General features: G+C 45.3%; 1 protein-coding gene across 1 annotated transcript in view; it reads right to left on the bottom strand.

Moving 5' to 3' along the window:
• The window catches only part of DHX34 (DExH-box helicase 34), a 443187-nt gene that overhangs the window by 337044 nt on the left and 83099 nt on the right, over nt 1–23044 (bottom strand). The window contains exon 3 of the mRNA XM_078661017.1: nt 16779–17090. Coding sequence (XP_078517143.1) covers nt 16779–17090 — 312 coding nt within the window. The remainder of the gene's footprint in view (nt 1–16778; nt 17091–23044) is intronic.

The following is a 23044-nucleotide window of genomic DNA, read 5'->3' as shown; positions in this document are numbered from 1 at the left end:
CTGGTGTGGCGGCCATTTTTTCATTGCTACATCAATGTTATTGGTGGTGCAGTTTATATCAACAGGCATTGAAATATGTCCCGTATTGTGACATTTGTCTAAAAATTTAAACTTACACTGTAGCACGTCCACTGCGGCACACCTGCTAATCTCTAATAAGCCTTTCGGCTGTGTTTACCTGGACCATTGTGGTCCACTGATTTCACATACTGCGTTAAGAAGCATTTTACACGCCTAAGCAAGATCATTCCCTCCCTCATCCATCACACGCAGGTTGGCTTCATCCCGGGCCGCTCCTCAAGGAATCATCTATGCACTCTGGCTCACACTCTCTGGGCCGCTAAGGACCTACCAGAGGATGCAGTGGCCCTATCCGTAGATGCTGAAAAGGCTTTCAACCGCATTGACTGGGGGTACCTCTTCGCCACCATGAAACGGTTTGACCTAGGAGATCTATTCATCTCCAAGGTGCATCAACTTTACTACTGTCCCATGGCCCAGGTCAACTGCCGAGGGCTCCTCTTGGATGCCTTTCAGATTCAAAGGGGCACCCATCAGGGCTGCTTGCGTTCACCCCTCCTATTCCTTCTGGCCATGGAGTCCCTGGCCTCTGTCATTCAACACCCACCGCTCATAAAAGACATACCCATTGCGGGAGGCCTTTACAAAGTATACCTATATGCCGACTGCGTCCTGCTCACCCTTACTGATCTCCACCACTCCCTACTAGCATTGCTGGAAGTGATTGATGACTTTGTGACCCTGTACGGATATAAAGTTAAGTGGAACAAAAGTGAGGCCCTCCCACTCTCAGTAGGCACCTCGAAGGTGGCAATTAATGGTTATACCTTCTGCTGGAAACCCCCAACGCTCAAATACCTGGGGATCCTGCTCAACAGAGATCTAGCCGGGACTGTCATGGACAACCGGACAACCCTGATCATGCAGATGACGATGGACTTTGACAAATGGTCCTTTCTGAGATTTTCCATGTGGGGCAGGGTACAGGCGGGAACGATGGTTAAGCTGCTGCGCTTTACCTACACATTAGGAATGCTACCTGTTGTGGTGCCTCTAGCCACCTTACGCCTAATCGACTCCTGGATACAGGCCTTTGTGTGGGGCTCCACTCAACCCTCCCTCGTCTGCGTCCAAACTTATGGCAAGTCTCTCCTGCGTAGGCCTGGGGGTCTCCTGTCTGTGGAGCACTACCCTATGGCCCTCCATATCTCCCAGCTTGCCTATTTCCTCCCGGGCACCCCGGACCCCCCCACAGTTGTTCATTACTGAAGGTTCACTCCTTTTATGTGGCGACGGTCTTGGTCCACTCTATAAAGCCCATGCCCCCCAATTGCCTCTCCTGCACCCTATACTGCAGGCCACGCATAAAGCTTGGCGCCGCGTCCACCGCCTAATTGGTGTGGTCCAAGGTCCGCTGAGGTGCAATGATAGCATTTGCGTAGACAGCCAGACCCTCCGATAGCCGCAGTGAATGGAAGCGGACATACACACTCTGGACCAGGTGTTGATGGACGGTGACATGAAAACCTTTGACCATCTAAGGAAGGAATTTGGCCTGCACCCATGACAGGCCTGGCAGTACCTACAGTTACAGCACTGCCTGAGGGGCTGACTCGGTCTCCAAAACTTGATCCCTACAACACTCACCAGTAGTTGAATATCTGTCCATGTGAGGCCAGCAAAGGGGAGGGATGTCAGGGCTCTACAGCACACTCACAAGCCACCGCTTCTCTCAAACCCTCTCGCGCAGCCTCAGCACCAAGTGGCAGGACCGCCTACAGATCACATTGAGGAGGTAGAAGGGGCTGACGTGCTGGAGGCCTTGGACAGAGGAGCCCGGGAAGCACGATTAAAATTCTGCCTCTTTAAGACAAAGCTGCAGAGGGCCGGCCTCCTACCACCTACCCCACTCCAAATGTTGGAGATGCCCGGATCCCAGCAGCGATATCATCCACAAATTATTTGCGACTGCCCCTGGATTCAACCCTTATGGTCCTATGTTGGAGACACATTTGAAGCACCCATGCCTCTCTACCTCCCCCTATCTCCCCCGTTATCCTCCTGCACGGCTCTCTCACCCACAAGGCCCCTTTCTCCTCACGGTGCAGTCCACGTCCAAGCTCTGCATCCTCCGTCACTGGAGGTCATCCACATCCCCCTCGCAGGAGGACTGGAAAGTGGAGCAGATCCAGACAGCGTCACATGAGCGCGCTATCTATGGCATGCAGGACTAAGCAGAGGTGCTTGTGCAGACGTGGGCCCCCTTCCTGCATGATGCCCCCTAAAGGGGGGCCATGTCATCGCTGTCCCCCATATCTCCACAGCTCAGACGAAATCTCGCGCTCAGCCCATCAGTAAACCGGGCTGTTGGTCCCTAGTGCCCCCCTTCACGGTCATAGACCCGACCGTCCTGATTACACCATCTACGGGGTGTCACTTCCCCATCCCCCCAAACAGACACCCCAGGCTCTCAATAGCCCTGCTGCCCCCTTTTTACCCTGCCTTCTCTCTCCTGTTCCCACACCCACTTCTTCCCCTCCTCTTTCCTTTCTTCCCCCTCTCAACCACCCACTCCCTTCCCCTGCCTTCACCACCCCCCCACCCCCTCTGGTGATGCTCTGTCCCCACCACCAATTCATGGCCCATAGTCTTCTGGCCCACCCACCCGGCCATCCCCCCCCCTTCTTCATCTCTCCCCACCGGACATGTAGGCAGGCACATTCCCCCTCCTTAGCATGGGCAGCTGCCCCCCCACGAATCCGCGACCACCCATACAAAGCTCCCCGGGGACTATGGCCATTCCGTCGTCGTGGGGGCTCATGGTACCCTTCAGATTGACCCACAGTAACCCTCCCGCACCAACAGTGCGCCCTGCTTTTTTCTTAACATACTCAATGTAACAGTCCGAAACTCGCTATTTCCCTTACCCCACGGCCTGGGCAACGGTTTCCCCCCATCTCTTTTGCTTCCTCCCCTGTGAGGAGGCTTTCTCCAACTCTCATCCCAGTCCCCCCTCATTTCAGGGACCCACAGCCCATGGGCTCTACCCCTGCTGTTGACAGGGGGACTGTTGGCTGTTCACTACCTGGCACCCATTGTTTAAGGTCCGGCACTCAGTGCCAGGTTGAGTGGCTGACCATATAGTTTCTGTTGATGGTTTGTTTCCCTCCATTGCTACACGCCCCCCATTCTTCCCCGATCCTTCCCACCTCCCCTACCCCCTTGTCCCCGTCTACTGCTGTACAATTATGTTGCATATTTCCTCCTTTGTTACACAGCTCCCCTGTTGTAACATGTTGTCTCAATAACCAATAAAAAATTACGACAAAAAAATATATATTTTAGTTGCAGCTGATTATTGTTCCATGCTCCTCTAGGTTTGGCCCCAGTGCTTGGCTGACGTCACTGGTTATCACACCCTGACATTAACCCCCTAGTAGCTAAGAAACTGACGACTTTTGAAAAATGGCTCGTTACCAAAGACTCAGATCGCAAATTAATCACAGACCTCTGTAAAATGATATCCCCACCTCCCGAGACATACTGTTCTGCCAGCCAGCGACGCTAGGAAGCGGAACTGAGGCGACCGCTCACGACCCGGGAATGGCACTCTATATACTACAGAGCCCACCACACAGCCAGGAACACAGCAGGTAGAGAGAAGGCGGTGAAACTGGCGACTTACTGGTACCTGACCCCGGTCAGACTGCATAAAGGTGATCCGTCAAGGAGCTTGACTTGTTGGAGAGGGTGTGGCGAGGAAGGCACCTTGACGCTTCTTCTCTGGGACTGCAGAGAGGTCACGGCCTATTGGACGTCAGTCCTCAATGACATTGACGCTTATTTTGACACCGAAATTCCACGATTCCCCGCATATACACTATTGGGGCTCCCGAACACGCTCACATTCCCGCTGAAGTCCCCTAGAGGAAGGCAGATCGGCCTAGCGATGCAGGCGGCTTCTCAACATATCCTATATCTCTGGGGCACAAATGCATGGCCCACACTCATTGGTTGGCTACACAAACTCTGGTACACGCTGGTTATGGAGCGCATCCAAGCCATGCTCACACAGTCCACGGCTTCTTTCCACACAATCAGGCAGCCGATCTTATCACTCCTATCGCAGGAATTTAATGAAATAACATGCCCGAAGTACCTTCTCCTGTTACGCCTCACAGAGGCACGTCAATCTGCAGCCGAGCCCGGGCCGCAGACATCATGAGCCTCCTACAAACAATGTCTTCTACTGACACGGAACATGGCACACTGGTTGGGGGAGGAGAGTTCTTGTTGTAATTGTTTGTACTCACGAATGACACGAGTTAAGAGATGCGCGCCGAAACCAAGATGGCACTCATGGACACTTGTTGCACCAAAGGACTCATACATACAATGTTATCGCATTTCTAAACGTCGGGCATTACAATCTGCCCTTAATGTAATCTTGTGGGCACTTACAGGAAATACACTGTACATGGCTTTTTCTGAAATCAATAAAACAAATTTAAACAAAAAAAAAAGATCTCTGGGTGGTCGGACCCCATACAAAGTCCTATTTGGCATCAACATGTACATTCCAGACCTTAATGGTCCAGTCATTGTGGCTGCAGCCACGCCCTTTGACGTAATATTTGTTGTGCTGTCTTACAGGATCTACAAGACTTGCATGACACCGATTCCAACAAGCAGTTGAAAACATCCGTCTCTGCAAACATCGATGAGAAACCAGCACCTTCTGGTTGGATTTCGAAAATTGGTGATCTTTTGCAAGAGAAGGTGTGGTGGTGAAAAAAGGATTTCAGCCCCTCATACCGAGCACCAATGCCAGTCCTTGGCATTCATGGTTCAAGAACTGTTATCTTGCCACCGATCCCTGGTTCCAAAGACAATCGATTTGTCTCAATTGATCATGTCAAACTACACTATGTGGCCGATCCTAAGTCGTAAGTCATGAGGAGTCCTTGGTAGCGACCACTCTACTCTTGCTACCATACAGGAAATTCCTCTGCAGCGAATGACTAACACCAAAGCTGTTTCTCTCTAGCTGTGGGGGGTGGGGATGTAGAATGCACTACAATTGATCCCTGATCCTCATCCAGCAACGTAACGGAAGTGAATACTGCCATAACTACGATGTCTTCTGCAGTAGATGCTGTGTATACAGATCCACCTCCTTTGGATACACCTCTTCTGGATTCTTCTAGTCCAGTTGCAGTACCTGAGCCACCAGTTTTTCAACTAAAGGATTCTGGGTATTCTATAGATCAAGATGATTGTTCTTCAGACAGTTCTTCTGGTTTTTTTTTGCATAAATCTGTTTTTATTTTCATAGGGGAACCATAGAAAGGGTCTATATATACACAGCATAGGGCCCACAACCCTACGTAGGGCCGGCCGCGTTATTTAGGGGAGGCATGGGAGAATTTGGTGACGAATATTGATGTAAGTATTACACAGCAAGTCGCCTACAACCCTTGGAGGGCCGGCCACGTGTTGCAAGAGGCACAGCATTAGACTGCAACGTAGGGGAGTTTCAAGGCCCATTCTCAACATGGGTATTATCATAGCAAAGAAAAGAGAAAAAATAAGGGAAAGGGCCTGTAAAAGTGGGCAGAGGGAAGTCAACAAATAGAGAATGGCAAGAGGACAGGAAAGCTAAATAGGAGACAGAGAGCTATGACAAGGGGGCAATGATAGATAGAGCGGGACAGGGGGAGAGAATCGCATTGCGTGTAGTTACAAATAGTGGGGAACAAGGCAATTGCGAGTAGGAGGAGGGTGGCGGACTCTGGGAGGGCAAAAGGGGACAATGGCGCTCACTAATCGTGTAATCATCCGGGGCATACACCATGTAGAACAAGGGGCAGGGCCAGTGTGGTTATACAGTTAGTCTGTCGGGTTCAGGTGGGAACACAGCGTCTTCAAAGAGGCGTGGAGCCCGGAGTTTGGAGGCAGAAGACATGTGTGTTTCATTTTACAGAGGTAGTTGACCAGTGGTTGCCATATTTTGGTGAATCGGGTGTTGCGGGACTGCAGGCACGTAGTAAAGAGTTCCACAGACATTATGTGCCACAGGCGTGTGAACCAAATAGCAGTGGGGGGGTCTCTGCCTTATTCCAATATAGAGTGATGGGCTGTTTAGCAGCCCCGAGTATGTGGAGGGCGAATTGCCAATCACTACGGGTGAGCACCTGCAAGTTATCAGGTTTGAGGCCTAAACGAATTGTGGCTGTGGATTCAGGCAGGTGGAAGCCAAGTACTCCTTTAATATGACTAAGAACCTCATTCCAGGGTAGGGTCAGGAGCGGACAGGTCCACCAAATATGAATAAAGTCCCCCGGGGAGCTCGAACATCTCCAGCACAATGGGGAGGAAGTGGGGAACATCCTGTGCAATCGAGAGGGCATGTAATACCACTGCGTCATAATCTTGTATGCGGTTTCCCATTGTGATATACTGCGATAGACCTTCCGTATGTCCCGCCACAACCGGCTCCACTGGGCGGGTGTAACTTCAGCGGGAGACGCTGACTGCCACTGGCGTTGGTATGGGTGAGTGGCTACCAGCGGAGGGTGCTGCAGGATCTGATAAGTCTGAGAGATAAGTCCCTTCTAGTCATCGAAGAAGCGCACCAAGCGTTCAAAGGGGGTGAATGTTCGGGTGGCTGCCTGCAGCATATCAGGCTTGGACAGCCAGTGTCGAAGCTGCGCGTACTGAAACCTGGCTCCCTCTGGGAGTTGGAACTCCTCCTGGCATTGAACAAAGGTTTTGAGTGTGTCCCCCACAAACAGATCTCAGATCGTTCTGCAGCCAACTTCTGGCAATTTAGAAAATGCCTGCGGGTTAAGAGCCGGTGGAAATAGCAAATTACCTGCAATGGGGGTGTGGGGAGGGGAAGGTTGTGAGCCCCTTGGGAACGGCTACCTTGACCCAGGTATCCAGCTCCGTCTTGGTGGGCACGGCGATGTAAGCGCTACGGGAGTGTGCAGTCCACTGGAACCATGAGAGGTCCCAAATGGTTCGCCCGGTTATCGCTCTGTCCATATGGAACCAGCCTTTTCGCTCTCTCGCTATCCACTCAGAGACGAAGCGAAGATGGGAGGCCCAATAGTATTCTGGCAGGTTAGGGCACGCAAGCCCACACCTGTCCCGTGGGAGCATGAGAATTTTGTTGGAGAATCATGGTCTAAGCCCGCCCCAGATGAAGCCAGTGATGTCTCGCTGAAGACTTTCGATCTGGCACTGCGGGATGGGGGTGGGTAGATATTGGAATAGGTATAGAATTTTTGGGAGTACCGACATTTTGATAGCGTTTAGGCGGGCTAGCCAGGAGAGGGTAAGGGATTTCTACATTCCAGCCAGTTCGTTTGGGACATGTGGCAAGTTAAGGGGTCAGCTGGATGGCCCAGATAGCGAATGGAGCCAGTATCCCACTGGTAGGGAACGAGGGATTGCAGAGGCGGAATCTCCTCCTCCGGGATCGTACGGTTCAGGGCCCAGGACTTCTCATGGTTAATTTTGAGACCAGAGGCCAATGCGAAGGACTGCAACAGAGAGAAGCGCCGGGAGGGAGGTGTGCGGACGAGATAGCGTGAGGATAAGGTCCTCGGCAAAGAGAGCCACTTTGTGTTGTTGACCAGCAAGGAGGATGCTGTGTACATCCGTAGCCTTCCGAATCATCAGAGCCAAAGGTTCCACTACGAGGGCAAACAACAGGGGGGATAGGGGGCAACCCTGCCGCGTGCCCCGTCGTATGGAGATGGGGTTTGTGAGTTGGCCATTGACTCGCACCCGGGCCTGTGGAGAGATATAGGGGGCCATGATCCTAGCCATCATGCTCTGACCTAGCCCAATTATGTTCAGCACACCTCGCAGGAAGGTCCAGTCCACTCGGTCGAACGCCTTTTCCGCGTCAAGCGATAAAAGATATGCCGGTATGTTCCAATGTTGAGCCTTTTCTACGAGATGAGTAATTCTACACATGTTGTCCGCTCCCTGGTGGTGCCGGATATAGCCGACTTGATCCGGCTCGATAAGTCCGGGCATGTGTGGGTCAAGGCGCTTGGCCAATATTTTAGTGAACATTTTAAGGTCTGTGTTCAAGAGGGCTGAAGGACGAAATGAAGAACATAGGGTGGGGTCTTTACCTGGTTTGGGGATAAGGCATTTTCTGCAATTCTCATAGAGGGTGACGGTCCCTCCGTATCGGAGAAGGAGTTAAACAGTTGTAAGAGGTAGGGTTGGAGCTGTAGCAAGAACAGGAGATAGAAGGCCAAGGGAAGGCCATCCGGGCCCAGTGATTTCCCATGGTGCAAGTCCTTCAAGCCCTCGCGAGCTCCTCTTGAGTGAGTGGTTCCTCCAGCTGCTGAGCAGGATAAAGACTGATTGAGGTTCAGGAGCAGTTGTCTAGGATATCTTTTACCCGGCCCGGGGGCGTTTTATCCACGGCGTAGAGTTCTTCTGTTTTTGACATTCCTCTGTTAAGGATCTGTATTTTTATTTCTTGGCTGAAAAACACTTACCTAGACCCACCTTAGATATATTTTTGGATTACCCTTTCCTCGGTTTTCTATTTTTTTGTGGATTAGATTAGTGACTGTGTTTTTCTTATTGATTAAAGGCCATTATCTACCAGAACGCTCTACTACAGAACTGGTTGATTGGGTGTTGGCGACAACATTCCTCTTCACAAACTAAAAAGAGACTTGTCCCTCGAGAACGTTTCAGTTGTTACAGTTACTGATCGAACGGTTTGGGATAAAGTCCCTTTTGATATATTCAGTTCTACAAAGATCCTGCAGATACCATATGTGTTTAGGGTTTCTATGGGTGATGTAATATTACCTGGGTTACATTCAGGTGATTGGGATGTTGAAACTATAAACTCCATGCTTGTGGAGCTAGAATATCATACAGTTTTTGAGTCAGAGGATTTGTACAGGAATTCTGCGAATTATAGAGAAATGGTTTGCTATCATAATTTCGGACATCATTATCTGAATCGCGCTTCAGTCCAGTGCACCATTTTTATTTGCACTCAATGAGAGCATTGCCCCACTCCCCCGCGAAGGAGTTCTAAAACACACAAAGACAAATTTACATATTTTTCAGGATATGATATATCAGACCCATGTTATATTATTACTTTTAGTTAGTCCCTACTCCTCCGAAGAAATATATGCTAATACAAACCAAGCTCACCTATACTGCTTCGTTTGTCACGCAATTAGCGGTCAACAGCTATGATTATGATGGAAAGATACAATTGACATGAAATCATTTGGGGGTACCAAACCTTCGCAGGTTCAGGGGACAGAACCACTGTTTCATGCATGTTTATTTCCACCACAAATGATCTTCCTGAACAATAAGGACCAGCAGACTACATGTCTGGGACTGGCAAAAATTAAAGATATGAAGACCCCAAATATTTCCTCTATTGTCCGCTTTGTAAATTGCAAAAATATGACAAATTACACTGAAGAACAACTGAATAGTATGTTGTAGAATGGTACATTTATTTCCACACTTTCAAATCCTCAAGGGTGGTTATTGTGGCCAGTAGACACAAATGGTAGTCATGCTCATTTTCTGAATTCCACAATGGGGTTTAGGGCAAGCAGGCCTGACCCTCGTTATTACCATTCCCAACATTAAGGTATTGTTATCACGTATTCAGTGGGGAAATTGTGTCAACAATGGTTGGAACATTCCACGCTGTTGGCAGTTAAACAACACCCTTCTCTCTTGTCAAAAGATATATATTTGTCTGATTTTTTATTAGGTCGAAGTCCCCACGTTCCAAAAGATTTAAGTAAGCTACATATAATGAAATTTGGAAATTGTCAGAAATGGAAGCTGCTGCATATTTAGACAAATTGATCAAGGTAATTTGGATAAAGTGCTTGCTGTTGTTAATAATAGTATCAATATGCTGTATTCTCATATTTATAATTTGAATAACATTGTGTCATCGGTTACTGATATCATGCAAAAAAGTGATATGTTGCAACTGTACCATAGGCAAAGTCAGCTTAGATCTATTATGCAGTTCAGCTGGACACTACAAATTCTCAAAAACAGGTGCATACCCTGGCATTATCTAAATTCTAGCCACCTGTTTTTGCGCCTTAATTTGACATGCAAACAACAGTGGATGTAAAAAAAGGATGCCACGTACACAATGTTGCACCTGGAGAAGTTAGAACAGCTCCCGTCTACAATAGCCAAAACAAATGCATCTATCTAGTTAATACACAGCGTAATATCTTTGTAAATTTCAACATTTCAATTCACAGCTTGCATGAAACATTTCACAGTCAATAGATATGAACCACTAGGAGGCAGCTTCATTCATCAATTATGGTCACTCCCATTTGTGTATTGTTGTGAACGTGCCAACAAGAAGTCTTCTTTACTGGGGAAGAATGTAGCTCGTCTGACGGGCATTCAATGGTTTGCAAGCACGTGACCATTCATGGCGCCTGTAATGTGTCGGTAGCAATTTGGCCTGCTATCTAAAAGAAATACCTGCCCCTGCAATACTCCCACTTGTTAAAGTCCTCTCAAATGGAATTTATTTAATGCTTAGTGAGCAGAACTGTTGTGGAGTGCGATCTGGGATCTCATTCATTTTATCCGTTTCCCAGCTTGTCCCCTGTTGTAATAACGTCCTATCCCCCCAATGCAAGGTGTCATAAATAGCTTATTGTTGCCTTCCATTCCAACTTGGAAGGCAGATATCAACAAGCTAAGCAGACTCAAAGCACTTGTGTTTCAAAAAGAAGAAGCCTTAAAATCTGCTTCAGAAACTTTTGAATTGAAAGTTGCAAGGACAAAAAGTGAGATACAGTCATTGTTGAACACAAATCTCCCATTACATTTTGGCTAATTAGTTCACCATATTTTTTATGCATCTAATACGACCGGCCTTGCCCATTTTTTCTTTAAATTGTCGGTTTTGGCTTGGTCAGTTCATTCCAAAGCATCTTTGGAGTAAAACTGGCTTTTACTAATTCCCTTTTCTCCAGTGCGCGAGAGGGCTTACCGCTTTTTCCGCAATGGATGTTCTATTTATGCCACAAGCCCATTCTGTGATTCTTAGAAATCCACATGCTCCAGGAACTGCGCCTGGACTGGTCATGGTCATTCCAGACTGCCTGGTTTACTTGTGTTTCACTGCCTCTGGTGCCTCTTCAATTGGGCACTGGATATTTGGCTGGCACTGCTGACGCTGGCTCTTGGGGAAATAGACTGGTTGATGAGTCCATTACCGAGCCGTTTTCAAAGTTATCGATTGGGAATATTGCTTCTTTAGATTGCGAGCTGTGAGCCACTCCTTCTGGAAACGAAGAGTGCCAGTATTTAGTATTCTGGTTGGCAGGAGAGTTTTGTACTGATAGTCCTACTACAGCATTGTGTAAATGGATTTACAGTGTGTGACAGACATGTTGACTAATGATGAATGCACCATCTGGCAAATTTTTTGCTTCCTTTTTAAAAAACGATAAAACATGTTTTGTTGTTAAAAATGTTGGAACTCCTGGTTGTTCTGGAAGCTATAATGTAGAATATATGGAGGACAAAAGGGATGGAGAGACAACTAGTCCAATTTGCTGGTGTCTTATCCTGGAGGAATGTCGAACAAAGCAGGACATGAGGTCCTATTATGGCATTTGTGACTGGGCAAGACAGCGGATGCCGAATGTCGAACGTGCAAGGAATTGACCACTGCTGGTACGAGGGGTAACAATAAACTCTATGACAGTTGAAGCACAGGTGGCCTTTTGAGTAGTGGAGACACTTTCTTAGACTTTTTTAGACTTAGACTGTGGTACTTGGAGGCAGAGAGGGGAAGTATTTCCCAGAGGGAGCAAAGTTTCAGTGAGCTGTGAGGTACAGCCGCTGCCTGACAAGAGTGGAACGATACAAAGAAGGAGACACTGTTTTCTTTTCAGGTCCCAGTGGCAAAAAAACCTACCTGAATTTCTAATAAGGAGACTGATAACCCTGGGGCAAAGGAACTACTTCAGTTTCTCAAGGAGCTGGGAGCACTGAGGAACATTTAAAAAGAAGTTGGATAAGTTTGAGTTAACAGTCACAACTGTAGAAACACAAATGATGAAGTTGGAAGAGAAAATGACTGACACTGTAAGATCAGAGTACAAATCAGAGTTTAGGTTGCAAAAAAGGAAGGGGCAAACCTATTGCCTGGGGGAATTATCACAGATTCGGTAGCTTTTAAGCAAGTTGCTGTGGAAGCAAAGCTGATACCTGAGGTTCAAAATTAATTACAGAACAATCTATAAAGAGAGGCAAAAGTAAGTGTTAAGGAGGAGTGACTTTAAGAGAGACACAGACTTGTGATTTCCAAATCACATAAAAAAGAATGTCTGTTTTTCTTTTCTTTGCCTCCTCAGGTTCTCTTCCTGCATCCCCTTCTCACATCTTCCCTGTGGAGGTTTGGATATCTCCTCTTAATTGTGAGTTGTAGGAGAAAATTGGATATTATATTTAAGTGTGTGTGGTGTTTTCATTTGCATAGTGGTCTTGTTTTGAAGGATTATGTGTTATTTTGTGGTTCCTTTCTTAGTGATAAATGTTCCTTTTTGGGTGAATTGGTACCTACCAGGAGGACTTGTGACAATAAAAATAAATGTATCTATAAATTTTAAAAAGAGAGACACATGGGCGTGGCCGGACCGAGCAAGATGGCGGATGCACTCTAAGTGTGCCCTGGGACCTTTGCTGCCATCCGTCTAAGTCCAGATTGTTCAGCTGCACTATCCTGCCCAGCTCTGCACTTTTGTGACAACACGACACCCCAAGGATCATCTGGGTAACGTTGGCTGCAGAAAAGGCCTTGATTTCTCTGTGCAGAGTGCTCCCTGGTCAGTGCGAGACAGCATTAGCTCAAAATGAAGAGGCCTGCCCCCAGTGAGTTTATCGCAATGGTCGTGGACCTAGTATTTGAAGAGGCAGCCCACCTGTAGGGATATCTGTTGACCACCTAAGGAAACTACCATACTCCGGAAGGCTGGAGAGCAACCAGCGACTGGGGGTGGGGACGACTTGCAATTCCCAACCGGGCTCCTTATAGACACCGGACCCGCTAGAGGTGCTCATGCTTTAATCGAAGGGCTCATCCATAGTAGTGAACTGGGGCACTACAGTTCTCCCCTTGAATGCACTATTAAAAGCCTGGAGGCCCAACAGTAACTACGGTGTCCCTTCTCCCACCTTCCTCCGAACTGCCTTTGTGATGGACTACTGGGAAGGCCATGGCCTGAACACCTAAACCCTAGAAGGGCTTGGAAGTGGACATTGCCTGAGTACCACCCCCTCCACACACACTGCGGATAAATCAGACCTGAACTGTGAGTCTTGAGCTCTCCTTTTAATTGACTTCAAGACGGCTTTCGAGTCTTTCTGAACAGGTCATTAATTAGGTCAGTTTTAACTTCTTCTCAGGCTATAAACTGAAACTTATACCATCATAAATCATTCACATCCACATAACAACCATAATTGCCATGGTAGCTGCAAGAGCAAACATGGGCTAAATAGTTATTAGCATGGAGTTGTGTCTAGGCAAAATAGATGTATTTCAAAACAGCTAAAGTGATAGCGGGCACGTTAATGGACTGGCAAATGTGGTTAGCCACTTGTAAAGTCAGACTTGGAAGTGATCATGACAGGTAGTCTTTTCAATTTTTTTAATTTACTGTTTGGTTACTTAAAATCGTTACAATCAATAGCAACATGAACAAATATAAAATGTCATTTCCAAAGCCATCAAGATATTTTAGATTTATCATTAGCACAAGTGCAAACACACTACTCTAGTAGATGATAAAAACAAAGTGCAATATATACAATAGCAGCAAAAATTTGTCAACAGAGGTTAGTTTCAGGAGCCTATTGTACCCTTAGTTTGGCTCAAGTTACTTAAAACCATTACAGTCTGTAACAACACGAACAGCATTAAATATACCGACCCAAACAATTCAATACATTTTGAATTAATCAGCTGCGCAAATGCAGGCAGACTACCCCAGTAGATAGTAAAAACAAAGTGAAGAGTGCAATATATGAAATAGCAGCAGACTTTTGTCTATATGAGTTGGGTGCGGGAGCCTATTGTTCCCTTTGAAAGCTAGCGCATAATTTGGCTCTGTGTACCTTTAATAATTACATAAAACTAATAGTGCATTATACTTCGCTGTTCACACGACACATTTTAACAGGAGTTTCATAAACAAGAGCCACTGTGAAGAGGAAATTAAATGAATAACACAGATGCAGGAAGCTGGCGGGGCACTTAAACCTTACACTTTAAACATATGACTGTAGAGGTTTGCCTGCGTATACTGTAAGACTGGTGGGCCGTCATGTAAAGTGCTTGAAATTATGGCCGGTACCACACCACAAGTTGTGACCTCCCTACTTAGTTTCCGAACACCTACAGAAACAAACTTGACCAGCAAGATATTCAAAGTGGTCTTGTTAAGGTTAAGGGCATTAATAATGTCCTGCCGGCACGTATGAGTGCCTAGTTTGTTCCATTCTGGCCTTAGGAATCCTTTCTGCTCCTCTAACAGGCCTGGAAAGTTGCAAACAGTGTGTTGGAGTGATTCCTTGTACACACTGCAGCCCCTACTCATTGCAGCTTCCATAGGCATGCGCCACCTGGCTCGGTGTTTCAAAAATCATCAAGGTACAGGGAGTGAGGGTGTCTGACATCAACTGATTGAATTTCATCCCACAGTAGAGCCTCCAAACTTTCTCTCCTAGCAAACCGGAGTTTGCGGCACAGTTTTAGAAACATTCCTGCCCTTGCCACCCGTTGGTCAAGGAGGCCAAATTCCAATTGGATCTGTGTGGCTGCTGAAGATCTCAGCAATCGAAGAACGGCCTTGTAAATCTTGGTGACCAAATTGTTTAAAATCTTGCCATCCCTCCCCAGCAAGATCTTACTGCCATAATCCAAGGATGGGATGATTTTAGCCTGCATTACCTTCAACAGTGGATCCAGACTCATCCCCACAATGAGCTTGACAATTATGAAAAGGACGACTGGAGTATAAGTACCTTGGTTTCTACAGCCTTCATGTGTCGGACAAAGGAGCACCTTGCATCAATTGTAACACCAAGGTAGTCTTTCACGATCGTATTGCCATTGAGATACCAACTGCTCATCTTATTGATTTTTCTGCCTATAATGAGAATCAGCATGAGTGTAAAACATTTAGCAAGCGCTACAATCCGACTCTTGTACAGCTGAGCGGAACTAAGTCATCTGTATAGAGCAAGTTGCTGATAAGTTCACCACCCAATATTGGGGGTGGCGGGTACTCGTGTTGTTGAATAGCTGCTATGTGTCAAACGGGCAAAACAAAAGTACTTAGTTGGAATGTTCCTTCTGGCAGGATGCAGAGGACTATGTTCCTGGGCTTAAACAGAAAGTTAACTGTTTTTGTCAATGCAGGAGGAATATATTAAGCCACCTTTTAGTCTGCTTTTTCAATTTGTGATTAGATATGTTGAGTTATTTGTCATAGGCTCCGGCACCATCGTCTAGCTTTCCTTTTTTCTGAGTACTTCAGCTTCATTAAAACGGTTAGTCATCTCTGCACTAGAACATGTCTTCTAGAAATTCTTGTATTATGGTCCATAACTCTTCCCATGGATTTATAAAATAAAAGAAGTCTAGTTAAACATAAAGGATTGGAAGCAACAACAAGAAAAAGGAGACAAGACTTGCAAGAGGGAAAGTCGAACTGGCTCAAGAGGGAAAATAGGGACTGAAACATTTCCCTCTCAAGACAAATCTCAAAGAACAAAAGATAGGCAGCGGAATGCTAGGTGGTTGAATTAGGGGGACTGGACAGTTGAATCATTTTCAGAAGCCAACTTTTACATTACCCTAAGCCCAGGTTTTGCACAGGACATTTGCCGCCATGCCTAGGTGGCCCAGGTGACATTGTGATAGGGATAGGGCTGCCTCTTCCAAAATCAATAGACAACAGGTGGCTGACAAGCTCTGGGAGTACCTCAGCTGGCGCAGGAGCAATAGTGCGACTCTCAATGCCACAAGCATACGTGCACCAAAAATTCCTTTGATGACAATACAACCGTCCTTTTAGGTTTCAACACAGGTGTACCTTACAAGGGGGCCCCTTCAATTTTCATTACGCCACTGCATTGAACGGCAGGTATCCATCCACCTTTCTCTAAGAAAACTATGCATCTTCTCAGCTAAGCTTTTACAATTCTAAGAACACCTTACATTTTCAGCCATAGTATATGATGCAGTAAAGGTACGCCTCATGAGGATCATTTAAATGTATTTTTTTTAATTACGTATATTTTAATGCTTGTTAATGGAGGGTTCTCCTGTGCATTTCTGGCTCCATCGACAAATGTCAAAAAGGTTACTAGGGGCTTCACAAAGCTAAAAAAAATAATCTTAAAGAGGCATCCCAAAGGAAACACTAGACACATTCCAATCATCTATTTGACGTGTTTTTCCAATAACATCTTATTTCCCTCTTCTGCTACAATTGAGACACAAGTCATGCGTGGGAAACCCAGGGTGAGCTAACCAAAGCTAATCAAAGCCAGAGCCAATGTAAGAACTAATTCTCTTCGCCGTTCAAATATGTAGAGCTATATAGCTCCACCTAAACCCATGAAAAATATATGTCACCAAAATGCAACCACTGAAATCAGCAGTCACTCTACACAAACCTTACCTGGATAGGGAAAAGTCTCCCAGGAACCTGGACCACCGGGGCTCCATCAAAGTACTTGGAGAAAAGCTTGATGTTAATGGTGGCAGACATGAGGATAATCTTCAGGTCTTGGCGAAGAGACAGCAGCCGCTTTAAGACTCCCAGCAAGAAGTCGCTATGAAGGTGTCGTTCATGAACCTCATCGACGATCAGGACATTGTACTGCATCAACTCGGTCTCATGCTGAATTTGACGGAGCAGCAGGCCTTCAGTCAAGAATACAATCTTTGTGGCTGTAGAACGAGTGCTTTCAAATCGAATCTGGTATCCAACCTAAAAAGAAACAGTCTTTAGTGGTGAAAAATAACATCTGAGGAATAGTTTACTCTTATGGGACAACCTGGTTGTTAGTGAGGATGACAAAGAACGGTCACTGCTGAGTATTGTTTGAGCCTATGGAAACCACAAATAAATCAGGTGTCCATGAAAACTACACAAGGCATCTGTCAAAGTGGAAAACCTCCACTTAACACTATGCAGAATGGAATTTTCACAATATGTACAAAAATGCGAATGTGCACACTGCTTTATTTATTTATTTATTTATAAAGTTTTATATAGCGCAAACTTGATCCCGAAGGATATCAGAGCGCTTTACAATTTGAGGCAAAGGTAACAAATCAGTTGCTCTCTGAGGAAAAGTTTTTTTCCCTAGCTAACTACCCCAAAACAAACATGTTATGTTCCAAACATACATAATGCCTATAAGGAAAATATAAGCTTGGCTCCTCCAGCCCGCTTACTCTCGCATGCTTTAGCAGCTTCAAAGAAACTTGCACACATTAGCGGTGCTGGACACACATCCCCCTGCTTCTATTAGGTAAAACAAAGCTGACCTGCAGCCCATCTCACTTTGCCCAGGTAGCATCTCAAAGAGTGTCACGTTCAGTGCTCCTAAGATGTTTTAACTATTATGCTATGCGGAGGGATGACAACTATTGTACGGTTTACCTTTGTTAATAACGAAATAATTCTGTATACACAGTGTTTTTCTAATACATGTTAGTCCAGTGATTAAGAAATGCAAGAAATTAATAAATACAACGAAAATAGAGATAAAGCCTGACACTCAGCTGCCCCCGCTATGCGATAGGAATTTAAGGTTGCATACTTTTTATCCTCATTATGGGAACAAATAATGCTTTTGTTGCACCTTCCAGGGATATATTTTGTACATATAGGAAGGTTTGGGTGCAAATGGAGAGGCACAGATGATGAGTACAGATTTACAAGTTGCATCTAATGCTCGGTTTGTTCTGTCCTGAAATGCAAAGGGACTGATTCACAAAGATTTGCACTGGTCGCAAGTAATACATGTGCATGAATGAATTGTGCCTCATTCACAAACGAATGCAAGTACAAGTACACAAACTCACTCACACGCATAGGTGCATGCGTAATGTACATCTTGAATGAGTGATTTACTGACCATTAAATTACATATGGGCATGAAAAACTGGGGCTGTCCAGGAGTGTGCTAAGGCCCGCTATGTGGAAACGAGACAGCCGCTGTTACCACCCAAGTGGAGGGTGACACAGGTGGTCAGGAGAGAAGTTACGCTTGCCCATACCCCAGTCCACAATATGTCATTCAGTGTAGCAGAGAGAAATACATTATTCCCTGTTGAGCAATGCATAATAGGTGACCTGGCAAGGCTGAATTCACGGTCACAATCTGCGGCCGCATGGCGGCTCATGGATTTAGACTCACAAGCAGCAGAATAAAAAAGAATGGAGAGTCTCAAATCAACATGCATAGAGAATCTTGATTTCATCAAAGACAATGGAGGCTGACATTATGCAATAATCCTTTACTGCTCCCCCAACATGCAGCCCTTTAAAGAACATCACTACATCACAATGGAAACAGAATATTCAGAATACATATATATCCAGAGCGCTCAGACATCCTACTCTTTAGGCTGTGACAAAAAAGGAAAAACAACTTCTTCCTCTCACACATTTACAAAACATAGTCTTAAAGAAATCATAGAACTCTAAATTAAAATATGTCCATAAGAAGAATCTAAACAGAAACCTTAAATATGAAACATAATCTTAACCAAAATATAAAATGTCTTCAACCTCCCCAAATCTATTATGCTCACCATTATTTACCCCTTACTCCTAGGATGAGGAAGGTGGGATAATGCTAGCCTTTGTAGTCTCTAATGAAATCAAGATTCTCCATGTATGTTAATTTGAGAATCACCAATTTGAGAATCACCATTTAATGACAAAACTTGAGGCTACCATTATGCATGGTACACTGGCCTTAAGTAGAACTTTGCAAAGGTATGTGCATTTGACCAATATGCGGACTATAAGATCTCAAGTAAAGAGCCACCAGCCCAGAAGACCTTAGTGGCCATTGCACTCCTCAAAAAATGACCACGAAACCATTGAGGGGTCCACACCTGCTTCCATCAAAACCTTAAGAACCCATCTCGCTAAGGTAGCAGCAGATACTCCCTTGTATGGTTTGACATATGACAACGGTAGCCGATCTATGCCACGCACCCTAAACTCTAGAACCTTGCTTTCGTAAGGTCTCCTACAGTTCACCACAAACAACTTTTCACAATCATTAAAAAAGGGCTAAAAAACGGATTCAGACATAGTCTTTGTTCTCTTCCAAATATTGAAATGCACTCCCTCAGGGGAATAGAACCTGTTAGTTTTCTCCAGAGTTTTCACATTTGAAACCCCTATGAAAGAGATTAAACAAAGCAATTTTGCTAACTTTATGGAAATTTGTTTCAGGGAAAGGAAACTATTACCTAGCCATGAAATAAACAGCTTGTTGATCAAGCTAATATCCCAAAGCGACTCATACCGGGCCCTGGGAGGCCTCCTTAATCTCACATCCTTCATCAATCGTATAATAAGAGGATAACTCCCAGTTGTGAAATTATTAGCCAAGGCATGTCCTGCGGAAACAGCAGATCTATAAAATGTAATGGTTCTATAAGTGAGGCCTGAGTTATACAAATCCAGTAAGTAATTGGCAACTTTGGGTACATGAGCTTCCACAGGATCAAGACCCCTCTCAATGCACCAATTTCACCATTTCTTTCACACTCCCCCACATATTCTTCTTGTTCCCGGGGCCCAAGACTCATCCAGTAGACCTTTAGCCTCTTCTGAAAGGATGAGCCACTAGAAGGTTCATTTTTTTTTCTGCAACTGAAGCATGTTCCTCTAGTGCAAACCTACCAGTAGACCCGAGGATCCCACGACCAACCAAGGTCTGGTAACTGCAAACTCCAACATCCTGGGAACCAGAACTCTGATCTTCAAAAAGGAGTCACCAGAATGATGTTGCAGGCTTCTGACCTCATCTTTCTCAGAACCCTCTTCATCGTGGAAAGTGGGGGGCATAACCTCCTCATCTCCCAGTCCTGTAGGAAAGCATCTACTGCTGCCGTCTCTGGATCCGGCTTTCTACTGAAGTATGAGGGAACGTAGCAGGTCAACCAGCTCGCAAACAGATCTATCTGAAGTGGGCCCCATAACTCCTGAATCTGGCCGAATACCACAAGATTCAACTTCCAATCTGTAATTCCAATCAGCTCTTATATTCTGTAGGCCTGGAATAACCTCCAGTCTCAAAACAATCTTGTGATCCAGATTACATTACCACCCCCTTTTGTACCGCTTTTGGCTGCCATAAGTGTGGCAGGGTATGCTCAGACGTGAGTCCCTTGCTCACTTTGCCACTGGATTGAAGCAAGCCGGGCTGAAAACGGCTGTAATGCCAGAAACCGGTCCTCTGAAGCTTGTTTCCGGTCCAGGGAAGGCATGACTTGGCAGTTCGGGCTGGACTGTTCCCATGAGGCACAGGGTCAGACTGATTTGCACATAGCCATGTCTGAACTGGGGTGGCAGAGTGGGCTAAAGAACGGTGATGGATTAAACCCAGATCTTTTGACTGGGTGTGAGTGTTTGATTGGTTCACATGCTCTGTCCATTACCACCCCCTTTTGTACCACACAGAATAAAAGCATAGTAGCAGGTTCCGCACAAACCGAAACAACTCCCTTTAAATACTGGTTCTAATCAGGAGCACTACGCTTAAAGCATCCACTTCTAGGAAACATTTTACACTGTAGTGCATTAGAGATGCGGACCGGATTTATATCTACAAGTTACTGTCTTCTACTGAGGGAACTAATAGTGGTAAATGTCCTTCAATGTAGTTATTACGTGTTAATTGCCCGCCCAGGAACTACTGAGCTGAAATAAAAAAAAAAGCATAATAAATAGAAGGTGCATGTTTTCAGGTTAATATTATCACAAAGGTTAATGGGACATGTTATAACCTACTAGAGGCAGTGAAACCAATGAAATGCACCTCTATGCTTCACACAGGCCATTGAGAGTTTCATTGAATTTAGACTATCGACATGTAGCGGCGGACTTAACGCCATAAGTCTAAGACTTCTGATTGGAAGAGGCAGTCTCATCATTCCATCCAGCAGTTAATGAATAAAAGGCCCTGAAGATTAAAAAAATTGCTATATTTCGGAATTCCTGCAATCCATTAAAATATGTTGAAAATGTTACATCAAAAATTGGCACTCGCGACAGAGCCACTGGTTATAAAACTATGTAAAGCAACCGCACAAACATCAGAGATATGGAGGAGCAAGAGAGTCCAGGTGGGAGAGTGAGACGGGACTCGCAACCTTAGTGGGTTGCACCAGCAGCCCGTTTTGAAACGGCTATTGTGCATCTCCACTGATCACTATGGTCCAATTATTTGTTTACTTACACATGAGCGACTGATGGAGAGAGGTGTATTGCAGCACCAGGCATTATGCACAACACTGGGTCTAACTATACTATTGCCATATTAGTATGACTGAAGTTAAGTGATAGATCCCTAACTCAGTAAGGGACCAGGCCTAAAGGTTTGAAGCAGCTAGAGCCCACCGGGCCTTTGTAGTATTAACTTAATGGCCAATTGTCCTGGGAGAGAGTTGTAGAGGCGACTGTATCCACAAGCAACAAGGGCAAAAGATGTGTAAATTCATAAGATGCCTCTGAGCCTCCAAGACAGTAGCATTCTATGAATTGGATTAAAAAAAGTACTCAGCAAGGGTGGAAATTCACACTGAAAATAATGATCCAACTTCTGAAGAGTTACTTTCTCACAAAAGGTACTAATTTCTAAGGAAAAAGAGCACTTGCTGTCCAAAAATATGGCTAGTTTCCACACAACTGGTGAGCCATTCCATTGAAGGGCAAATAAAAACACTTTAATCAATAGAGATTTGCTTCTGAATAGCAGACACTTTATTATTGTCTTTGGCATGGGTTTATTTGTGGAAATACTGAATTAAGGGTGATAGGTACCCATATTTTAGAGCCATGGTAATCGAATGCATTTACCACAGACGGCTTCACTACCAGTGGCTCGGTACCAACAGTGCAGTAATACTGCACCTGATGTTGCCTTATCATTACAGGAACATTGAGTTTTGCAGCTGGAATAGGGAATAACATGGAAAGGAGTATCACTACACCGTTAACATGTATTCTGGACGACTTTCAAGACATTTATTCCATCTGCTTTTCCCAGATGCGTCAGGAAACTCTGCTCAACACCTGGTAACTATGGCAAAGGCAGCAGGAACTACCCCAGCGAATAGCAAGGTAAGTTCAAGTAGTACCAAACAACATTAAAGATAAGAAAGCAATATAAAAAATGTTCAAACCAATTTACATAAAAAATTGAGAACACTTTAATAAGCAAAATGATACAAAATTATTAAAATCGAATTAAGAGAACTAGAAAAGTGGATTTTTTAAAGTTTTAAAGCAAAAAGCATTACAACACAGCAAACACCAAAAGTCAATATTTGCCTTAGACCGTGACCTAGTTACAATTTCAGTCTGACCGCAATGAAGCTCGGGTTAGGGAAGCCTTATTGGTTCCACTGGTCAAAGAACCTTTACTTTTGGACTTTGTTACTTTCGCTGCTACCAGCCAGTGGGGGGCATTGCATGCTGCAGCAGCCAAAAAATGGTGGTGGCATTCTCCTTCTATGGACTTGTGAGGCCCTCACGCCAGCACATCGGTGTGACTAACAGAGCGGATCAGATAATATCCGTGTTACTTATAGAGCAGGTCATGCGATAAATGGTTATTCACTTTACAACTTACATGAAGTTGTACCGTTGTCTGTCATGTGTTGAGGGTCCCACACAATATGCCACACTAT

The sequence above is a fragment of the Lissotriton helveticus genome, chromosome 9 (genome assembly GCF_964261635.1).
Source record: "Lissotriton helveticus chromosome 9, aLisHel1.1, whole genome shotgun sequence".
NCBI lineage: Eukaryota > Metazoa > Chordata > Amphibia > Caudata > Salamandridae > Lissotriton > Lissotriton helveticus.
The sequence above is the reverse complement of the archived record's forward strand: the minus strand, read 5'-3'. Positions and strand labels throughout refer to the sequence as shown.